Genomic DNA, 19,612 nt, shown 5'->3' with positions numbered 1-19,612 from the left:
GAAAGCATTATAATCATGAATTTAAAAAATATTGCCTAACTTGTACTATGCCAATTTGTTTCCAGTTTCAAATTATTTAAGTAAACACAATTAAAAATATATTTATTTGAAAGGCAGAATGACAGAGAGGGAAAGAGAGGAGAGAGCTCTTCCATCTGTTGTTTCATTTCACAAATGACCACCATGTCTGGGGTTGGGCTAGGCCAAAGTCAGAAGTCTGGAATTCCATCCAGGTCTCCCACAAAGGTGACAGGGGCCCAAGTACTTCGGCCATCATCATCTACTTTCCCAGGCGCATTAACAGGGAGCTGGATTGGAAATGGAGCAGCCAGGCTGGAACTGACACTACGATACAGGATGCAGCTGTTGCAAGTGAGTGGCTTAATCTGCTGCCACACAATGCCAGTCTCTAAGTAAACACTGCAATTGATAATTTTTAACCCAAAACCTGTGTAGTGTTGGTGTTTTATTATATAATGTTTGTTTTCCTGTGATTTGAAGAACCACCATAGAAACATTAAGGGTCACAAGGATGTGGCAGCATTGCAATATCATTTTACATGCCTTCTTCTTCATCTCTTATTTTTTGGCAGTGGACATGGAGTAATAGCTGAATCGAATTTACTAGCAAGGAAGATAGACCTGTCAATGATTCACATTTGCAATGCAAAGGCAGCACCCAAGGAGAGCAGCTGCAGAGACAGACTGCTCCCTACAACTTCTGGAACACTGAGTGCAGGAATGTGTGTGTCATAGGCTCTGATGTTCTGTAACCGAATTCTACTCACAGTTTGGCTGTGGAGATATGCGTACATGATTTAATGCAGTACCCGAGATAATGCAATTCCTGAGATAATGCAGTACCCGAGATAAGTGAGGGTCAAATTCATAAAAGCAATAACTTACTGCTATACTTGTTCAGGATGATTATTCAGAACATTGAGCTTAAACTTAATTTTTAGTATATTTAACTTGCCATCCCTTTGTGTTTGAGAAAACATGCACTGACTCAAAAAAAATTAAGTATTCAAAAATGATACAATATTCCAAGCAGCTATCAAATTTTCAAATGCAGCTGTAACATTCCTACTGCATGGTCATTCAGATGGCCTTCAGAGTTTTTCTCCTTTTACTTTATTTCAAGATTCATAGGTCACAGCTTTCAAAACTAGAAATAAGCTGCTTTTCTATCTAAATTTTGGTCCTGGGAACAACATGAGTTTATTTTATTTCCTTTTTTTTTTTTTTTTTTTTGACAGGCAGAGTGGACAGTGAGAGAGAGAGACAGAGAGAAAGGTCTTCCTTTTGCCGTTGGTTCACCCTCCAATGGCCGCCGCGGCTGGCGCACCACGCTGATCCAATGGCAGGAGCCAGGAGCCAGGTGCTTTTCCTGGTCTCCCAAGGGGTGCAGGGCCCAAGTACCTGGGCCATCCTCCACTGCACTCCCTGGCCACAGCAGAGAGCTGGCCTGGAAGAGGGGCAACCGGGACAGAATCTGGCGCCCCGACCGGGACTAGAACCCGGTGTGCCAGCGCCGCTAGGCGGAGGATTAGCCTAGTGAGCCACGGCGCCGGCCCTATTTTATTTCCTTTCTAATGGAGTTAAAGTTTCCTTTTGTTGTAAACTGGGGAAAGAGATGAATGGGAATATTTTAAATTTTGATAGCAATTTTTGCAAAGGGTCAGTTTTTAAAATTATCACAAGTAGTGTGGCAGAGCATGAAAGCAGTATCCCTAGCGTCTCCGGAGTGGGTAATCATTTAATAAAAAAATTATTGCTTGAATAGGAAAGGGCCTGTGCTGATCATGTTTTTTTACCTCTCATCAAAACTTGGACAAGGGTAAATTATATTTGAATGTGTGACATCTAGTTAGTTCTTCTTAGTAAGTAATTATATTCCCTAAAGAATAATCTTATTCAATTGTGTTCCAGAAGAGCAGAAGATAAAGTCCATCAACATATTTTAGAGCAAGTTATAGAAGAGACAATCTACTAAGTCTCCAAATGATGCGCTACACGATTAGAAAAAGTGCTGCCTCATCCTGCTAGCAGATTTGGGAACCCTAGCTATGTTCCCTAAATAATGAAAAGTTTAGCCATTTCTGCTGCTTGTGTAATAATTTATTTTCTATATGCTTAGGTGCATTCAAGAGCTTCAGGCAAAGAGGAAGAGATAAAATGTTGAATCTTATACCTCTCTGCTCTCTCTTTAAAGAATATAAAAAATAATCATTCACACTAAATCTGGCACCTACAGTATTAACTACAGAAGCACAAGTGGTTATTTTGTTTATTTTATAGTTGGTATGGACACATTAAACTAAGGTAGAACCAGCGTGCAAGTCAGTTTAACATGTTTAACCAAGTGTGAATTGAGCAGCCTGTAATTGTGAACTAGATGTAACGTATTGCCTAACATCAGAATTAATTCTTTAGCTCTCTATCCTGAGTCAGTAAATATTTGTGCAGCATTTGTTGTGCCTTTTCTGTTTATTGGAAATTAGGGACAGTTGTGTTAGTAGGAAGGGTGGTTTGGAACAAACCTCTTCATTTGACTGTTTTACATTCATAGTATTATGAAATACTATACAAGAAATGACTTGAAGGAATAAATAAAGCAAGATACTCACCTGCATTCTTCAAGCTTACCTTTGCCAGTTGCTCGTGAATCTCAAGCAAACTGGGCCTGTTGACCTTGGGCCCACTGACACTGCCGGTGTTGCGATAGTACTCAATCTTGGGAACAGCATCCATGGTGTTGTGGCCAAAGGTTTGTAGGTAGTATGTGTTAGTGTGAGAATCGTAAGTGTGAAAACTGGCATCTGTTTTGGTTGTTTCTCCAGTTTGGAGAAAATTATCATAGCACTCCTGATTCCCAGGCCTAAAGCTGATTCTGAGTCTATTTTGTTCATCCCCAAAGGAGGTTTCTTCATAATGTGGTGGATCAGTATTGTCAATGCCAGCTGCACAGCTCTCGTGGTTCTCATTTATGACATTAACTTGAAAGCGATTTGTATTAGTGGGCACTGAATCCAGAAATACACTGGAAGAGTTATTTAGTGACATCTTCCAAAATGGATTTTTTGTTAGTAAGCTATTTGCTTTATAGTTGTTTAAAAAAATCTATATATTCCTCCTCAAAATAAGCACTAACGTGGTTACATTAGAGAGCTCTTGGCTTTTGTTCTAGACAAATTCAATAAATAGACTCTTGATATATTGTCTTCCATACAATCTTCAGAATGTTCTTCAAAGCTGTCACTGAAAAAAACATTAAACTTGTTTCAAGTAATACACAAATATTTAAGTGGGGGTGGGGTATGGAAAGCATAGTTTTTTTTACAAGATATATACTTTTAAACTCATTTCACTAAAAATTACCTGTTCAAGAACCTTAGTCAGCTGAGCAATTAAATCTTATAATAAACTGGGGACTATTTAAGCAAACAGAATTTCTGATAAAGTCATTGAAATATTACCTGTGTTTTGTATTATTCACTTGGAATCTGTACAATTGGATTCAATATGATTTTCAGAAAAGATACAATTCTACTGATTAAGATAAGAATTGATGAGAATATTCTAACCTTGAAACATCATTTATTGACAGTAGTAAATGCTGAAACTGCAAAGTTTTTTTAATGACTGATAGAAATACACATATTATAAAAAGTATAAAAATGGAAAACTTCAAAAAATTACATTCTTGCTAGTTTACAAAAATCTGTACATACTCTCATAATAACTATTTCAGAAATATTTTGTTATCTACCGAAATATGAAATACCGAAATAGGATGTTAATTTAACAATGCATCTTGTAAGATGCTGTCTATGTAAATTCTTGGAGATTTACTAGCATTCAAAATGTTTCATTTGCTTATATATTTGTTTTGCAAATGTTACTTTGGAGCATTTTAAAAATATGAATATTTGGGGTCAGAAAATATATTATTGCTGTTAATAATGCCATATTAATATATTTAGGTAAACTAATCATATTCTACTGACTCCCTTTAATGAAATACTCTCAATAATTCAGTTTATTTTTGACTGTAAGATGAATAGACTACATAACAATTTTTATACTTGGATGCTATAAGCTCTCTTTAAAACACTTTTTGTAGAATAATATTTTTTGCTGATATCATAAAATTTGCCTTTTTGAAAAAAATTCTGGAATGATGAAATGAATACGAATAAAACTTGCCTTTCTCTTGCAGTTATTTAAGCTACTTCTTTGAATAACAAAGTCAACTTCAACTCAATCTTTCCTGTGGAAATTATAAGTGAAACTTAGCTTTTTCGTTTTCGCAAAGCGTCTCACTCTCTTCATAATCCTTGACATCCTCACCTTTACCCCTTTCCTCAGAACCTACATTAGGACATTATATGAAGTGAAATTTTCATTCTGCCTAGAAATGTGTAACTTACCACCTAGGAGCCTTCTGTTGAAGAAGCACCTGCTTCAGCATCATGCAGGCATATATGGAGCATTTGGCTTTCAGCTTGGAACATTAGGTTTCTTCTCATTGGTTAGCACCTCCCTTGAAGGAGATGGCTTTGCAATGATTGGCCTGGAATAGTATTATAAGCCCCACCCAGTCATCAGCCCCCAGGGAATGTTAAGTACCACATCAACGAGTAACTACTAGTGAACCATTAATCCTTTTAGGCAGGAAGTAAAATAACATTTCTTTAATTTAAAAGGCGAATTGGATTGCTCAATAGCAATCCTTCCAAAAATGTGCACATTGCTTCCATCTTGGAGGGCTAAATTGGGTCCCACAGTTGCAGGATGAGTCCTAGTATTCTAGGACTTCAGCATGTGTACCAACGTATAGTCCTCCAGAGATAATATCTGTACTTTGTAAGTAGAAAATGGTGTCATAAATGGTTTCATGTTGTTTATACAATATCGCCTTGATTTTTGTTTGCATGGGAAGTGAGAAGATTGAGAGTAGAATCAATGATTTATCAAATGGTTTCAAGTGGAAAATGATTTCAAGCAGGAATCAAATTGTGGGTAAGTTTCCTAGTTGTACTACTAAATGACCTGTGTCCTACCAGGAAAAGTACTTTTATCAAACCAGATTTTTCTGAGTTTTGTTGAGGAACAGGTTTTGCTGGATTGTGGGAATTGGTGATTATTAAGACAGCACAAACAATTCCTCCCTGCAGGTTCTACCATTGGTTTTCCATCAGGATGATTGAATGAGTGCTTCTTTCGACTTGTAAGAAACTATCCAAGTGATTTCCAGTTGCTGGAGTGGCTCAGTTGTGGTGTAATATAGCGGTTAAGAGTAATACTCTGGAGTCAAAATGCTAAATTAATATCCTGCCTGGCTACTTCCTATTTATGTGAACTTGGGCAAGTTATTTTCTCACTGGCAAATGTAGGTGTGGATGAGGGTACCTATCTCGTAGAGTTATTCTGAAAGTTAAATGAATTAATTTGTATTGAGTTTAGAACAGCACTGGTTTGTACACAGTGTTAGCTTTTCCCATTGCAGCAATGTTTGCAATTGGCTGGTGACTTTTACTAAGTCACATCCAGGATTTTGAGGTCAGTCTTCAGAGACTGAGAGAGCTATTATGCTTATTAAAATTGGGGGAATGTTTTGCTGAACAAATGTATGTTATAGAAAACAGTCTGGAGATACCTAAGTAAACCCTTTTAGAAGCTCTTAGGGAAATATCATGCCTGACGGTCAGGTAAATGTCATGAAGCTATATCAGAGATAGGGACAGAATTACAAGTATGTACCTATTACTCAACCTGCTTTTGAAGGCCATCGGTTCAAGGCATTTTTTCTGTTCAACGAAGGGTTCTGACTTCCCATATAAGGATTTTGGGCATAGGAATTAGTCACCTTTTAGATTTAGCAAGATGGGGCTGTTTGTTTAGAGCATTACTGGGGACAGCTAGGATAGGGCTGGGACCCAAAACAAGTTCAGTTCATCAGAACCAAGACAGGAGTTGTGAACTGTGATTTGCCATCCCACCCTCTTCCAAGAGTCTCCTATTTATTCTGTAACCTTTCTCCTCTATCAAAGACTGTGAGTGTCTCTGATACCAGTCAATTTCCTTTTTCTTGCTGACTTCCTGTCTGGCTACAGTGTAGTGCGAATTAGTTTTAGTCTTGGTCTTACATCAACCAGACATTTTCATTCTACAGCTTTTATCTCTAACTGTGAAATGAAAGTCTTTGTTTTCTATTAAGGGGATTCAGACTTTCTGGAGCAGATGGGAGATGCTTTTGGGGGATATGGATGAAATTACACCATCCATAAAGCCAACCTTGAAAGGTGAACCTGATTTAGTCCTTTTAAACAGGTGGGTAAAGTAACAGGAGCAAGCTGTTTGGAGATATGCACCTCTACCTTTCCTTCTGTTCTCCCTGATGAAGCTCTTGGGAGAGGGCAGTTAGGGGGATGATCAAGCTACCACACTGGACATCTATTCCTAGGATTAGCATTTCATGAAATTTCTGTGTTGTATGCATACTATAACTAGCCTTTTATATTTTTATGTTGTTTTTAGCTCTGAAAATACAGATGGTAATGCCTCTTTCCACTCAAAGGTCTAAGGCACACAATTCATGAGTGAAAGGCATGAATGAAGACACTTCTGTTTAATAGAATTTCTCTTTAGCAACATTAGAAATAATATTTTAATTTAGTTGGTGTCTGAAAAACTTGTTGGAGATGAACTTTCAGAAACAACACTCATAATTCATAAATTTGTGCGTGCTTGCTTTCTGTTTTTTGAGACCTTTTATTCTTTTTGACATGAAGATCTGGCCTTATAACTGAAGATCTAAATGCTTTCCCTAGGAGACAAATGGAACACTTGGTATTTGTGTGCCTATCTTTGGAGCCCTTCTGAAGTCTGGTTCACAAAGGAGATGCCTGCTGTCTTGGCATATACAATTCTCAGCACATTTAGCTGAGCTGGGCAGTGAGATATCTTGGGCCAAACTATGAACTGACTACAAAGTGTTCCAGCCCTGTACTTTTTTACCAACTGAGGTACCAGGATCTTCCTGGAGGTGAGGTTTTGGTCCAGAATATCCGTAGTCAACTAAAATGTGTTCATAATCTGCTACGAGGATGGTTTTAAATGTTCATGGAAAATGTGCATTGTTTTTCTTTTTTTTTCTTTTTTTTGACAGGCAGAGTAGACAGTGAGAGAGAGAGACAGAGAGAAAAGTCTTCCTTTTGCCGTTGGTTCACCCTCCAACGGCCGCCGCGGCTGGCGCGCTGTGGCTGGTGCACCGCGCTGATCCGATGGCAGGAGCCAGGTGCTTCTCCTGGTCTCCCATGGGGTGCAGGGCTCAAGCACTTGGGCCATCCTCCACTCCCTTCCCAGGCCACAGCAGAGAGCTGGCCTGGAAGAGGGGCACCGGGACAGAATCCGGCGCCCCGACCGGGACTAGAACCTGGTGTGCCAGCGCCGCAAGGCGGAGGATTAGCCTAGTGAGCTGTGGCGCTGGCGCATTGTTTTTCAATTCAATTTTTTCTTGAACATTCTGAAGCCCCCTTCTAGGAGATGGAAAATATCTGGGAATCTCACTGAAATGGCTAGCTCTGGAGTGTACACTCTGAGAGACAGCAAGTATTTTATCAAATACTTGGGTCCCTTCCACCTACCCAGGAGACCTGAATTGTGATTATAGCTCCTGGCTTTGGTCTGTCCCATCTCTGGCTCTTTGGGATATTTGGAAAGTAAATGAGCATATGGGAGATCTCTTTCTGTTTCTATGCCTTTCAAACAAATATAAACAAATAGTAAATAATGAATAAATAAAATGGAAATGGTAATCTCAAACTTAAAGGATTGATAAAAGTATCAAATAAATGAAAAACATGTAAAACATGTAATTTAGTGCTTTTAATAAATATTAGTTCATTGTGCTTAATATATTTGACAGTTCTGTGGGCTCAATTGACACAAACATTTTTGTATTGATTTATCTCCTGTTATATTCCTCTATTCAACGATCATAGAGAGTCAGAACTTTTTAGTTGGGAAGGCTTTTAAAATTACTTGATTTTGTATTCTCATTTTGAAATGAGGAAGCTGAAGATTTGAAAGACTGAATAACTTAACCATTTCTTCTTAAAGTTTGAGAATCTCTATTACTACCCTAATGAAGAATAGAAATAATAAAAACAAGGCCCATTTAAACAGTGTTTTATATTTTCAAGGTGCTTTCATTTTTATTTATGTCATTGATCCTCCCAAAATTCCTATAAGCCCTACAGGATGAGTTTCTGTATCCCTGATTCTACATATAGAAAATAGGTTGCATTTAGGGAACTATATAGGTCATAAAGCTGGTTGTTGGGTGGGCCAACATGAGAATCAAATTTCTGAATTTAGGCTCCTAATCTGAAAACTTTTTCATTCTCTTAAATCCTCATTCACCTCAGATCTCTGGGTTTCCAGGTACATTTGTATTATTCATAGGGCATTAGAATTGAAAAGCACAATACCAGCCCTCTGGTTAGTTCCCTCAGTGAAGACCAAAGAAACTAGATAATTTGTCCAAAGTTATGTAGCCCTAATAGTGGCAGAACTGAGACTGGACTTCCCACGTCTGGTGAGTGCTTCCACAGGGTCATGCTGGAAATTCCCACTTAAATGCATTTAATAAAAGGGATAAAAGAAAGAGTGTTAATATGAAATGATCTATTTTGGATCTCAACTTAAGGGGTTTTATTGCAAGAGGCTCAACAAGAGACAAACTTAGAAGGGTTAGGGCTCTGTGAGATTTGGGAACTTTTAGGGCATGTGTCTGCTTTTAGGGTTTGGGTGATAGTTTTTGAGTTTATTTCACATGCCAATTTCTTTGACCTATAGTTATTATTCAGAAAGTCATATTCTGTTTATCCTTGGACTGAAGAATTGAAAGTCTCTCATATTTAAGGCACGATTTATTAAAGCTAGAAAAGCTTGAGTCTGAAATGTGGAAAGGGTGCCTGGGCTTCGCATAGGATGAACTGGAACCATCTATTGTAATTTATTAGCACAAGAAAGGAATCAAAGTGGTGGCATTTGGCTTAGTAGGATTTTTGTTTAGATTTTACTTATTTATTTGAGAAGTAGAGTTACAGACAGAGAGAAAGGTCTTCCATTCGCTGTTTCACTCCCCAAACGGCTGGAGCTGGGCTGATCCAAAGCCAAAAGCCAGGAACTTCTCCCAGGTTTCCTACATGGGTGCAGAGAGCCCAAGGACTTGGGCCATCCTCCACTGCTTTCCCAAACAGTAGCGAAGAGCTGGATCAGAAGAGGAGCAGCCAGGACACAAACCTGCGCCATGTGGGATGCTGGCATCGCAGGCAGAGGCTTACCTACTAGGCCACAGTGCCGGCCCAGACTTAGTGGTTAAGACACACTGTACCATGTCAGAGTAGCCATGTTTGATAACCAGCTCTGGCTCCTGATTCCAGCTTCCTGCTAACACAGACATTAGTAGGCGGTGGTGATAGTTCAAGCAATTCTGTACCTGCCACCAGTGTCAAACACCTGGGTTGAGTTCTCAACTCTGGACTTTGGGCTTGGCTGAGCCCCTTCCAGTCATCAGGGGCATTTTGGAAGAAAATCAGAGGATAGAAAGTCTCTTTTTCTGTGTGTGTATGTATGTTTGTGTGTGGGTTTGTGTGTGTGTGTGTGTGTGTGTGTGTATGTTTGAATGTCTGTTTCTCTGACTCTCAAACGAATAAATAAAAAATTGAAAAAAGAAAGGAAACATAGGTAGATGTGTGAGATAAGTTAAAAATGGCTTCTCTGTGTGGCTGGCATCAATCCAGAGAGAATAAAGTGAGGAAATCCAAAGATGGTTTATCAAGTACACGGTGTGGTAGATAAATCAATCACAGATGTTTATTGAATTTAGTGAATGAAATGAGCCCCTTCCCAGTACACTCAGCATAATTACAAATGTATCCACCATGGGTCCCAATGGCATAATCGTAAAGCTGGAACTCTCATGCAAGGGCATATTCAAAAGTTCCTTTATCAAACTCTTCAACTTCATCTTCCCATGTGGAGGAAGGCATGCTACTGTATGGGTCTAACAGAATTTTGAAGCATCTGATAATAAGAAGTCCCAAGAAGATACACAAAATTCCAACGAAAGCAAAGCCAGTTTTTTGCTCCAGCGTCAATGAGAAAGCTGATACTTCGTTGACACTCATCTTAGCTGAAGAGTTGCCACAGTAGGTACTACTCATTATTCACTGGCACATCATTGTGGCTCTTCAAAATTCCTGCTGGAATCAACTCTTGGCCTAGGTACAAAATTAGACTCAGTTTAGTTTTATCCTTATATGGTATCAGACTCGAAATTATTTTATAAAATCTAGCATTTTTCAAACCTTCTTGACACAACTCATAAAAAATATTTGATAGGGTCTTCAGATATGGACTAGAATCAAGTTAGCATTGGAGATGCTACTCCTATCACAATAATTACAGAATACCTTTGTGGGCCCATGAAACTGTTGCTATAAGCTTTAGATATAAAATCAAGTATGAAGATGAATATTCAAATACTTAAACCTAAGAGCTTTTGATTCATTAGTAGATGGTTGATTCATTGCTTCTTAAATCTGAATTGTCATCTAATTTTCACCTCATTCTTTTCCATAAGCAATTTCAGAGCATAAGCTTTCCGAAGTATATAATATAAAATGCCTACTTCAAAGTCTATCTCCAGTTCCCTTTTGTCTGATCCAGGTTCTGTGGGTTTAAATGGATGTAATATCTTTTATCTCCTTAGCATTTAAAATTTATATACAGCATTTGCTTCTCCACTAACACCCATACATTAAGTATCAATTTCCTAGAGTATTATGTTTTTAAGATTTTATTAATATAAGCAATGCCCCACATCACATCTTGCAAGTGACCGGTAGCAGTTGTTGTGGACCATTAATTACCTCCCCCACCAACTTCATTAGCTTTCAGAATACCCTAAAGAAACATAAAATCCAAGTTAAACAGCATGTTCTCTCCACAAATTCAGCTTCAAGACAAGCTCCTTAGTCTTCCTCTCAACCAGATTTCCACATTTATGAACTTACTGTATTGAGATTCTAAATCTGTTCAGAAATGCACAGTGAATTGAAACAAAATATTTTTCTATTTTATGCCTTAAGATAATTAAATAAATCACTTGGAAGAATTTGGTTGATTAGATCAAGAGATTGTTGAGATGCAGCTGACCTTGAAAAGACTGTCACCAAATAGCTTGTCATTCAATAACAGAATGATAGACTTGGTGTTTTCCCTTTTCTTCTGGTTTCATATGATAATTTTTAGGATTTATCTCTATTTAAATTGCTGAATTTCTTGGGACTCAATGTTCAGAAACAAACTGAGACAAAGTGATGGATAATAATTAATAAGAACAAATATTTTAGTTTAAAAAATTATTCAACAAATAATACAACTGATTAACATTAATGCCAATCAATATATTATTTTATAGTGGTTTGGATTATCAAAGAGCTCTATCTTCAATTCTTAAGTGGCAGAAATATTCAATACATTCTGGGGCATGCCAGTGGTTTGACTGTGTTTAATAAAAGAAATACTGCTTCAAGCTCTTCTATTGAAGTTCTTTCCATGAAATTTTTTTCTACACTAATACATACATTATAGTGAACTCTACTTTTTGTTTTATTTATGGTCACTTACATGGCTCAGAGTGATCATTATGGAGACTGAATTTGTATTATTTTTCCTGTAAAGAGCACAGGAGACTGTGGTGAATAGCTAATGATCTTAAGACTTAACTATGGCTGGTGCCGCGGCTCACTAGGCTAATCCTCCGCCTGCAGCGCCGGCACACAGGGTTCTAGTCCCGGTTGGGGCACTGGATTCTGTCCTGGTTGGTCCTCTTCCAGTCCAGCTCTCTGCTGTGGCCCGGGAGGGCAGTGGAGGATGGCCCAAGTGCTTGGGCCCTGCACCCACATGGGAGATCAGGAAGAAGCACCTGACTCCTGGCTCCTGGCTTCGGATCGGTGCAGCACGCCAGCCCTAGTGGCCATCTGGGGTGTGAACCAACGAAATGAAGACCTTTCTCTCTGTCTCTCTCTCTCACTGTCTAACTCTGCCTGTCAAAAAATAAATAAATAAATAAAGACTTAACTAGATTTTTTTCTGACTAAATCTCTAATTCTCTTGCTTTTGTTAATTAATGATCATATTTTGAAATCCATTTTCTCTCTGGTTTATGTGTTTAGTAAATAGAGAAATTGAAAAGCAAGATACTTCCACTTGGAGATGCTGGACCAAGCATTTATCATATAACTGACTTATTTAGCTAAGTAAATGATCTGGATTAGTTTTCCATGAGAGCACAGTCTTTATAGGCTGCAACATTTGTGTAATTCAGGAGATATGTGGGTAAGAGAGTCAAGAAATCTGGTTTATTGAGTGGACACCGTGGTGTACCTGGTGGATTTGAATTTTCTATTTAATTGCAGTGACTTTGGTTAGCTCAAGATTTCTGGTATAATTGCCCCTAATTTGCCCCATTCTACATTACTTGGCTATTATAATAGCTAGGATGATTATTGTAAGATATCTCAAAGGCATTTGGAATCGGGTGGAGGGGTCTAAATAATGAATGGGTACACAGAGTTACTGCTAGTAAATGAACAAAGTCACTATTTTTATACTTTCTTGGAGGAATATATATATATATACAAATATATATATACAATGTATATACAAATATGGCTCTTACATTGCTTTAAACATAATTTCTTTGTCTATTATTCATTCAAAGACGTAAGAAATGCAGTGTAACTAGGACAAATGCTAAGTCACCACAAACTTTGAGAATGCCATCAGGAAGTCTAAAGAGCTGAATGGGTGTAAAGTAATGTATAATAGTATTTCCATTTGTTTAAGAAATATATATTGGGTATTTGTTATGTGTCAGTGCTGTTTTTGATGCTAGATAGTCATGAAATAGACAACTGAAAGTTATGTCCCAGTGGAGGAGATAGATTTGAAAATATCTAACTCTATAGATCTATATCTATATATTGTTCCAGGTAGTCACAGTCATAAATTATACAAAAGAAAGCAAAGTAATGTAGGATGCACAAGAATGAAGAAGATGGATGAGAGACACTCCTTTAGTTAAAGAGGTTAGCAAAGGTTTCCCTAGGGAGAAATCATTTGACTTTAGCCTGAGAGAGATGTCTTCAATCTGCTGAATCACTCCCCAAATAACCTCAATGGCCAGGCATGGGTCAGGCCAAAGTCAAGAGCCAAAGCTTCCTCTAGGTCTCCCATATGGGTACAGGAGCCCAAGTACTTGGGCCATCTGCTTCTGTCCCAGGAGTATTAGCAGAGAATTACCAGGGAGCTGGATCGGAAGTGAAGCAGCTGGGACTTAAACTAGCCTCCATACGGGATGCCCGCATTTCATACCACCATGCCGGCCCCTACCTTCAGTATCTTGATGAAAACACAGAGAGATTCAAAGAGGATATATAAATTCAGAGAGAATATAGATTTCACCCATCTGAGAATCACAGGTTTTTCTGGTGAACTGAATCTTTAAATACTGAAGAATTCAGATTGTTGGGGAAGGAAAGAACATGATAATAAACCTGAAGACAGAAAACTGCTGGATTTTTTCAAAAGATAGTGAACAATCTAGTCCTAGCAAAACACAGTATGGGAAATAAAACATTGGAAAGGTAGGTTGGAGCCAAAGTGTGAAATATTTTGACCCTCAGGCTGATTTTGAATCTATTGGCCCAAAAGCTGAGTTTCTTCAGGATAAGACTAGAGTAGACATAAATTTGAGGGAGAGCACAATATGGGAGAGAAATGTTCAGCTGAGAAGAAACAAGGGTCTGGAAGAGGGTATGGGTTTTACAGCTATATATATATGTGTGTGTGTGTGTGTGTGTGTGTGTGTACAGAGAAAAGGGATGGATTTGGCAAAAGAGAGAATGAGGAGCATGGAGAGAGAGACAGCAAAGGTAACTCCATTGTAGCAAGCCTAGGTAAGTATATAGTGTTTTTATAACCAAAACAAAGAAAATAAAAAACTAAGAACAGGCTTAGAAAGTAAATAAAGAGTTTATTTTTGGACTTAGTGAATTTGTTCTGTTCTTTCCTACACATATAGACACTCAGTAAATACTTTTAAAAATAAGTTCATCCAGATCATTTGTCCAACAAAAAATTCCTAGTGAGAAGAACATTTTAAGGGTTTTATTGTAAAAAAAAAAAAGTATTTGCAGAAAATTTATCCAGGATAGAGAAAATTAAGTGCATAGAAGTATTTGCAGATTTAAACTTAAGGAATGAGTTTGGATTATTGCCTAGGAAAGGGAAAATCAAAGACAATATATACGTTCAATATTTGAAGTGTTGTCTTACAGGAAAAGAGATTGATTTGCTCTAGATTGGTTCAGGGAAATTTTGTTTTAATTCCATCAAGGTTTTATGTCATGCTACCAGAAGGAATGAAGATGGAATAAACTGGCCATAAGCCTCAAAGGATACCTCTTCTTCAAAAAGAAAATGGGATATTGTACTGGGAGATCATGAGATGAGTAAATCTGTAATAGGAAGTTCACCTGAGACAAAGGAGGCTAGAGTTTCTCAAAGGAAGCATCAGTGATAATGTCAAATAATGGGGTAGTGATACAAATTAAGCACCGCAAAACAAAGCCTGGGTGTGGTATTCAGAATTATTTCATAGATACAACAATTCCAGTTGTGTCCAGGATAGCACTATCTGGGAGGAGATTTAGGAGGGATAAGTAATGAGAAAATAGAGCCAGGTGATTAAAAATAAATTTGATATAAAAAATTTCTTACTTGGCAGAAGTTAAAGACGCAGGAGGCTATGTAATTAGATTAATAATTTTGAATAGTAAGGGCATAGTTATATATACATGTTTCAGAAGAAAAATCATGTAAATTCACCTATTTCTAAAAAAATCTGGGCTTGGAAGAAGAAATGTTCTTTTTTTATTAAAAACTTAGAAATTCATTTTCATCTAAAATTCTACTTTCTACTATAGATGAAAACAAAATATAGGTCAAGGAGAACAACTGAAAGGGCAACATTCAAAGGTTGAAAAAAAGTCCGCATTGCCACAGGCTGTGTCAACCAAAGCGATAAAGGGAAAAAGTTAAGCCAGGGTCTAACAATATGTTCAGCAAGTAGATGGTCCTGGTCATTTAAGTCATATGTTTAACACTTAAAATACCAGTGTCTCAGTCTTGAATCAGTCTTGAAGCCTTCAAAGGATTGTTCAAACTTTCCATCTCACTTGCTATGCATGTGAAGAGTTGTGCCTTTCTATTGATATAGAGCATAATATGATATAAAAATAGTAACAAAATGTTGTTTAGAACAAATAAAGTTCTTCAGTTCCAGTGCTGATTTCTTCATAATAAGATGTCCAAAATACTCATCAACTAAGGTTGAAAGATACCATTTCACTTTCTCTAATTGTTGAAGGAGATGAGAAAATAAACAATCATTAGATTCAGCACAACAGATAGAGTAATGCTTACTTCAGGAGGAAAATATCCTAATATCCTGTTTACTGGGAAATAGAAAATGAAAGGAATATGAGAAATTTTAGATGATGAAGTTACAAAGCATCAATAAACACTTATGAGAAAAATAGTTGAGAAAAAAATGAATTTTGAAAAAAAAAGAATAGAATGTAAAATTAGATGATTATAAAAGTAATTTCAAATATACTGCACCACAAAAATAGGTAAAATTGCTATCATTGTAAAGTTTAAGTAGCAGGCTCTCTCTATATTATTATTAAAAATTTAAGTACATATTTATGATACTATTAGAAGTGATCAAATATTTCCTTGAGCTGTAGTCACTTATGCTAATGTTTAAGTACTTTAGAAATGGTCAGAGAAAGTGTATCATTTCCTTAGTGGCAATTATCAGGCACTGAGAGTTTTAACTCCTGATGAGTCATAGGATTGGGCCAAAGGTGTACCTGCAGACACCAAAAGGCCCAAATCTCATGGAATTGCTTTATAGTTAGCAACCAATGAACCAGTATTTCTGTGATCAGTCGTACAAATGATATCATTGTAAGTAGTCAAGCAAAGATAATAATATTTTTGTAAGTGATATGTAACCTTTCATATCCTTGAATGTTGTATGTGGAGTTTATTCCTTCTGTGCAATAGGTTTCCTGGTTAGGAGATATAAAAATTCATTTTTCAGAAATATAGAATTATTTAGATTGCATACAACAATGCACAATAACAGAGCAATGTTAAAAAAATATGTTCCTATTTTTAAAAAGAACCTCTTGTATTTCATTTCAATCAACAGGTTTTTTTTCCTGTTATTTTTATCTAGTAATGATATTTCAAGCAACAGATCTGAATTGTTACTAGTATGTTGGAATATGACATTCTGGGCAAAAAGTTTTGACTATTGGTCATTAGATTTAATAATCTCTAATGCTAATGATAGGACATTCATAATTTCATGAAATGAGATGTGTAAGAAAACCCAAGCTTAAGAAATGAATCCTCCCATACATACCCATACACAACCCACACCAAACACAAAGGCTACTAAATCCTATGAAAAGTAAATAGGGAAAAGCAGATTACTGAAACTGCACCTGCACAGAGCTAGTGAAACATTAGCAATGATAAATGCTGGAATCAAAGGAAAATCTTGAATTACAAACCCAGATGTCTTCATCATAGTGAACTGCATAAATTTCAGGGTTTCCCAGAGATCCAAAACCTTGGGATCTTCCAAATCCACCCTAAAACCCTTCAGATTTCAACCTTAAGAGAATTTCCCTCATAAGAGGAAATCTTGGTATGACACTCATTCTCTCCAAAGCACTGGCAAACTGGTCTGAAAATTCTCAAATGTCTCAGTAGAGAAACCTAGACCATCATTATTCTTCTGCGACCTAGACCATCATTATTATTCTGCATTGAGCATTGACTGTCTCTAGTTCTCTTCCTACATATTAAATTGGAGAATCATGGAAACTTCCAAAAAAACATTATGGGAGAAGCATCAGCAATCTGCGCACACACACGCACACACACACACAACACATCCCTTTTTTGTTTTTGTTTTTACAACAGCATCAGCAGCTGCAGAAGCATTAGGGCTATTTCCCCTTTAGAATCTGAACTCAGCAGACCTGCAGGCTCCCTTCGCCTCCCACATATCACTCCCTGGCTTCAGAAAGGCAAAATAATGAGGACATGCTTCTCATCTGGACCCGCACTGGAGCCCTCTCAGTTAATGCAGAGGAAAGGGGGAGAAAGTTTCGCAGGCAGCAATGTCTCACCTTCCATGCTTGTTGCCATGGAGACGAAATCCAGCGAGTAGACCTAAGTGTTGGCAGGTTTGTGTTCGCGGATCGGCTCAGGGACAACGTGAGAGGCGTGTTCTGGGCACCTGCGTGGAGTCGCAGGACGGCGGCCAGCGCTCTCCTGGCCTACGTGTCACTGTCGGTCTGTAGGTGAGAAGCAGAGGACGTGGGTGCCCGCTGGGGCGCGCGTGTGTGCGTGCCAGCGTGTGTGTTTGCAGGAAAACCTGCACGGATCTGTTGGGTGTGCAGTGTGTACACATTCATGCGCGATCGGTGTGTATGTGAGTGGGTCTGACCGTCTGTGTAGGTGAGACTGACAGGAGCTGGGAAGCGAGAGGGGGAAGCGAATCTGCGGGTACAGCAGCAACAGGCTCCATCTCATCTTCAGTTCTGCTAAAAAGCAAGCAAGTAGAGATGAGATCTCACACTCCGGAGACTATCACTCCCTGCTTCCTCAGGCAGTGAGGGTTTAATTAGCTGATTGTCCAAAAAAAAAAAAACCCTTGATTTCCTGTCTCTGCTGCATCCCCAGCTGTTCCGCGGGCATTTTGCTTGGCTCTGTGACAGCAGTCCCAGCTGAACAGTGGGCGCCAAATGCTTATGTTAGAATTCTCTTTGGATAAGGAAATGAAAGGTGTACTAGAAACTGAATGCGTCATTTGGAGCTCTTTCCCTTCCCCTTCCCTACTGTCTCTTCTCCACAAACGCAGTCGAATCCCCTCCCAGTGCCCGGGAGTCCACGCCCAGGCGCTGTCCGTAGTGCTGAAGTGTCCTCTGGTGAGACCTGGCTCCCAAATGCCAGCTAAAAGGCATCAGAACAGTGCTGAGGAACGCTGGAATAGAGCCCCTAGGCAGCTGGGAGGCACGTTTGCTAGACATGTTAAATATGTAGATTTCAAGTAAAAGCTCTGAAAGCAAAGCAAAACAAAACAAAGCAAAAACAACCACCAACTCGCTCCTCATCCTTATTTTAGATGTCTGTTCCTCTCTCCAAATGCAGTTTTAAGATTCCAATTTCTTTTTTTTTTGTATTAAGAATTAGATGAGATATTTTATTTATTCATAAAGAAGCTATTGAGTGAGCTCCTTACTGTGAAAGAAATGGTTCCAAAAGCCAGTTATGTGGAAATAATCAAGACATTGGAACTTAGTAGAGGTACAAAGATGGAAATAAAACATAATATTAAACCAATTCAGTTTAAAACAAAGATGTGCATTAAAGATATTCAGGAACCAATAATTTTGTGCACCTGCTGTGTGCCAGATAGTTTCTTATGGGTAAGTAAATGGAGGAAGACATATCTAAGGAAATGGATGAGTACTGAGGGTTATCTAACACACCATGATAATTGAAGGATAAATCCACCAATCATGAAGTTCTTTTTTCTTTCTCATCAAGTACATCAACCAGAAAATTATAGTATATTAATATTATGAGATGATCTTGTTTTATCATTTCGTTACGGAAACATTCCTTCAAGGCAATGTGCTCTATGTTTCAATACTGTATCCAGAACCTGCAAGTTCCAAGTACTTGTAGATTCCCTACAAACTTCATTTTATGAATTTATTAGGGGAAAATATAGATACAGAATTGTGGACACTGTTCAAGTAAAAAAAAAAAGCTGAAAATAATGTAAGTGTAATCAGGTTTAATACTGAAGTGAAAACAAACTTTATGGTTATTTAGAGTGTTTACTAATTTAGGAAATTTAACAGCCTTGCAAGGGCAATGTATAGCTGGGAATTCATATAAAGTCACGCTTAAAATTGTTCTTTTTTACTTAAAATGATTAAAACATCCTGAAATATAAGTGAGCTAACTCTTCACTATGGAAGTGGTAGATAAATCTTCTATGACGTTTCTATAACTATGGTTTTATTTGCTCTTTATTAAGCTTTCTTTTTTTTTCAAACTTTTATTTAATGAATATAAATTTCCAAAGTACAGCTTATGGATTACAATGGCTTCCCCCCCATAACGTCCCTCCCACCGCAACCCTCCCCTTTCCCACTCCCTCTCCCCTTCCATTCACATCAAGATTCATTTTCAATTCTCTTTATATACAGAAGATCAGTTTAGCATACATTAAGTAAAGATTTCAACAGTTTGCTGCCACACAGAAACATAAAGTGAAAAATACTGTTTGAGTACTAGTTATAGCATTAAATCACAATGTACAGCACACTAAGGACAAAGATCCTACATGAGGAGTAAGTGCACAGTGACTCCT

General features: G+C 37.8%; 2 protein-coding genes across 3 annotated transcripts in view; both read right to left on the bottom strand.

Annotated features, from left to right (window-relative positions):
• SLC12A1 (solute carrier family 12 member 1) overlaps positions 1–3,261 on the bottom strand; it is a gene marked incomplete at its 5' end in the record, with an annotated part of 108,173 nt that extends 104,912 nt beyond the window's left edge. The window contains 1 exon segment of the mRNA NM_001170971.1: positions 2,650–3,261. Coding sequence (NP_001164442.1) covers positions 2,650–3,066 — 417 coding nt within the window.
• A 6,605-nt stretch (positions 3,262–9,866) lies between these two features.
• CTXN2 (cortexin 2) lies at positions 9,867–17,493 on the bottom strand. 2 transcript variants are annotated; one of them, XM_008269061.5, is made up of 2 exons: positions 17,355–17,493; positions 9,867–10,295 (listed from the first exon to the last, which is right to left on the bottom strand). In XM_008269061.5, the coding sequence occupies exon 2, from the start codon at positions 10,236–10,238 to the stop codon at positions 9,993–9,995; it is 246 nt and encodes an 81-aa protein (XP_008267283.1). In that variant the 5' UTR covers positions 10,239–10,295; positions 17,355–17,493; the 3' UTR covers positions 9,867–9,992. The 2 variants fall into 2 exon arrangements, with proteins under 2 accessions (XP_008267283.1, XP_069910249.1); XM_070054148.2 differs by lacking the exon at positions 17,355–17,493 and adding an exon at positions 16,731–16,867.
• Positions 17,494–19,612: the final 2,119 nt, after the last annotated feature.

This window comes from Oryctolagus cuniculus, chromosome 12 (genome assembly GCF_051225735.1).
Source record: "Oryctolagus cuniculus isolate XC-2025 breed Fujian yellow rabbit chromosome 12, ASM5122573v1, whole genome shotgun sequence".
In the NCBI taxonomy this organism is placed as follows: domain Eukaryota; kingdom Metazoa; phylum Chordata; class Mammalia; order Lagomorpha; family Leporidae; genus Oryctolagus; species Oryctolagus cuniculus.
Note: the sequence above shows the minus strand (reverse complement) of the source record. Positions and strands in the feature narration are given on the sequence as shown.

Coding starts and splice junctions, on each gene's coding strand:
- CTXN2 (XM_008269061.5), bottom strand. CDS start 10,238: ATGAGTAGTACCTACTGTGGCAACTCTTCAGCTAAGATGAGTGTCAAC.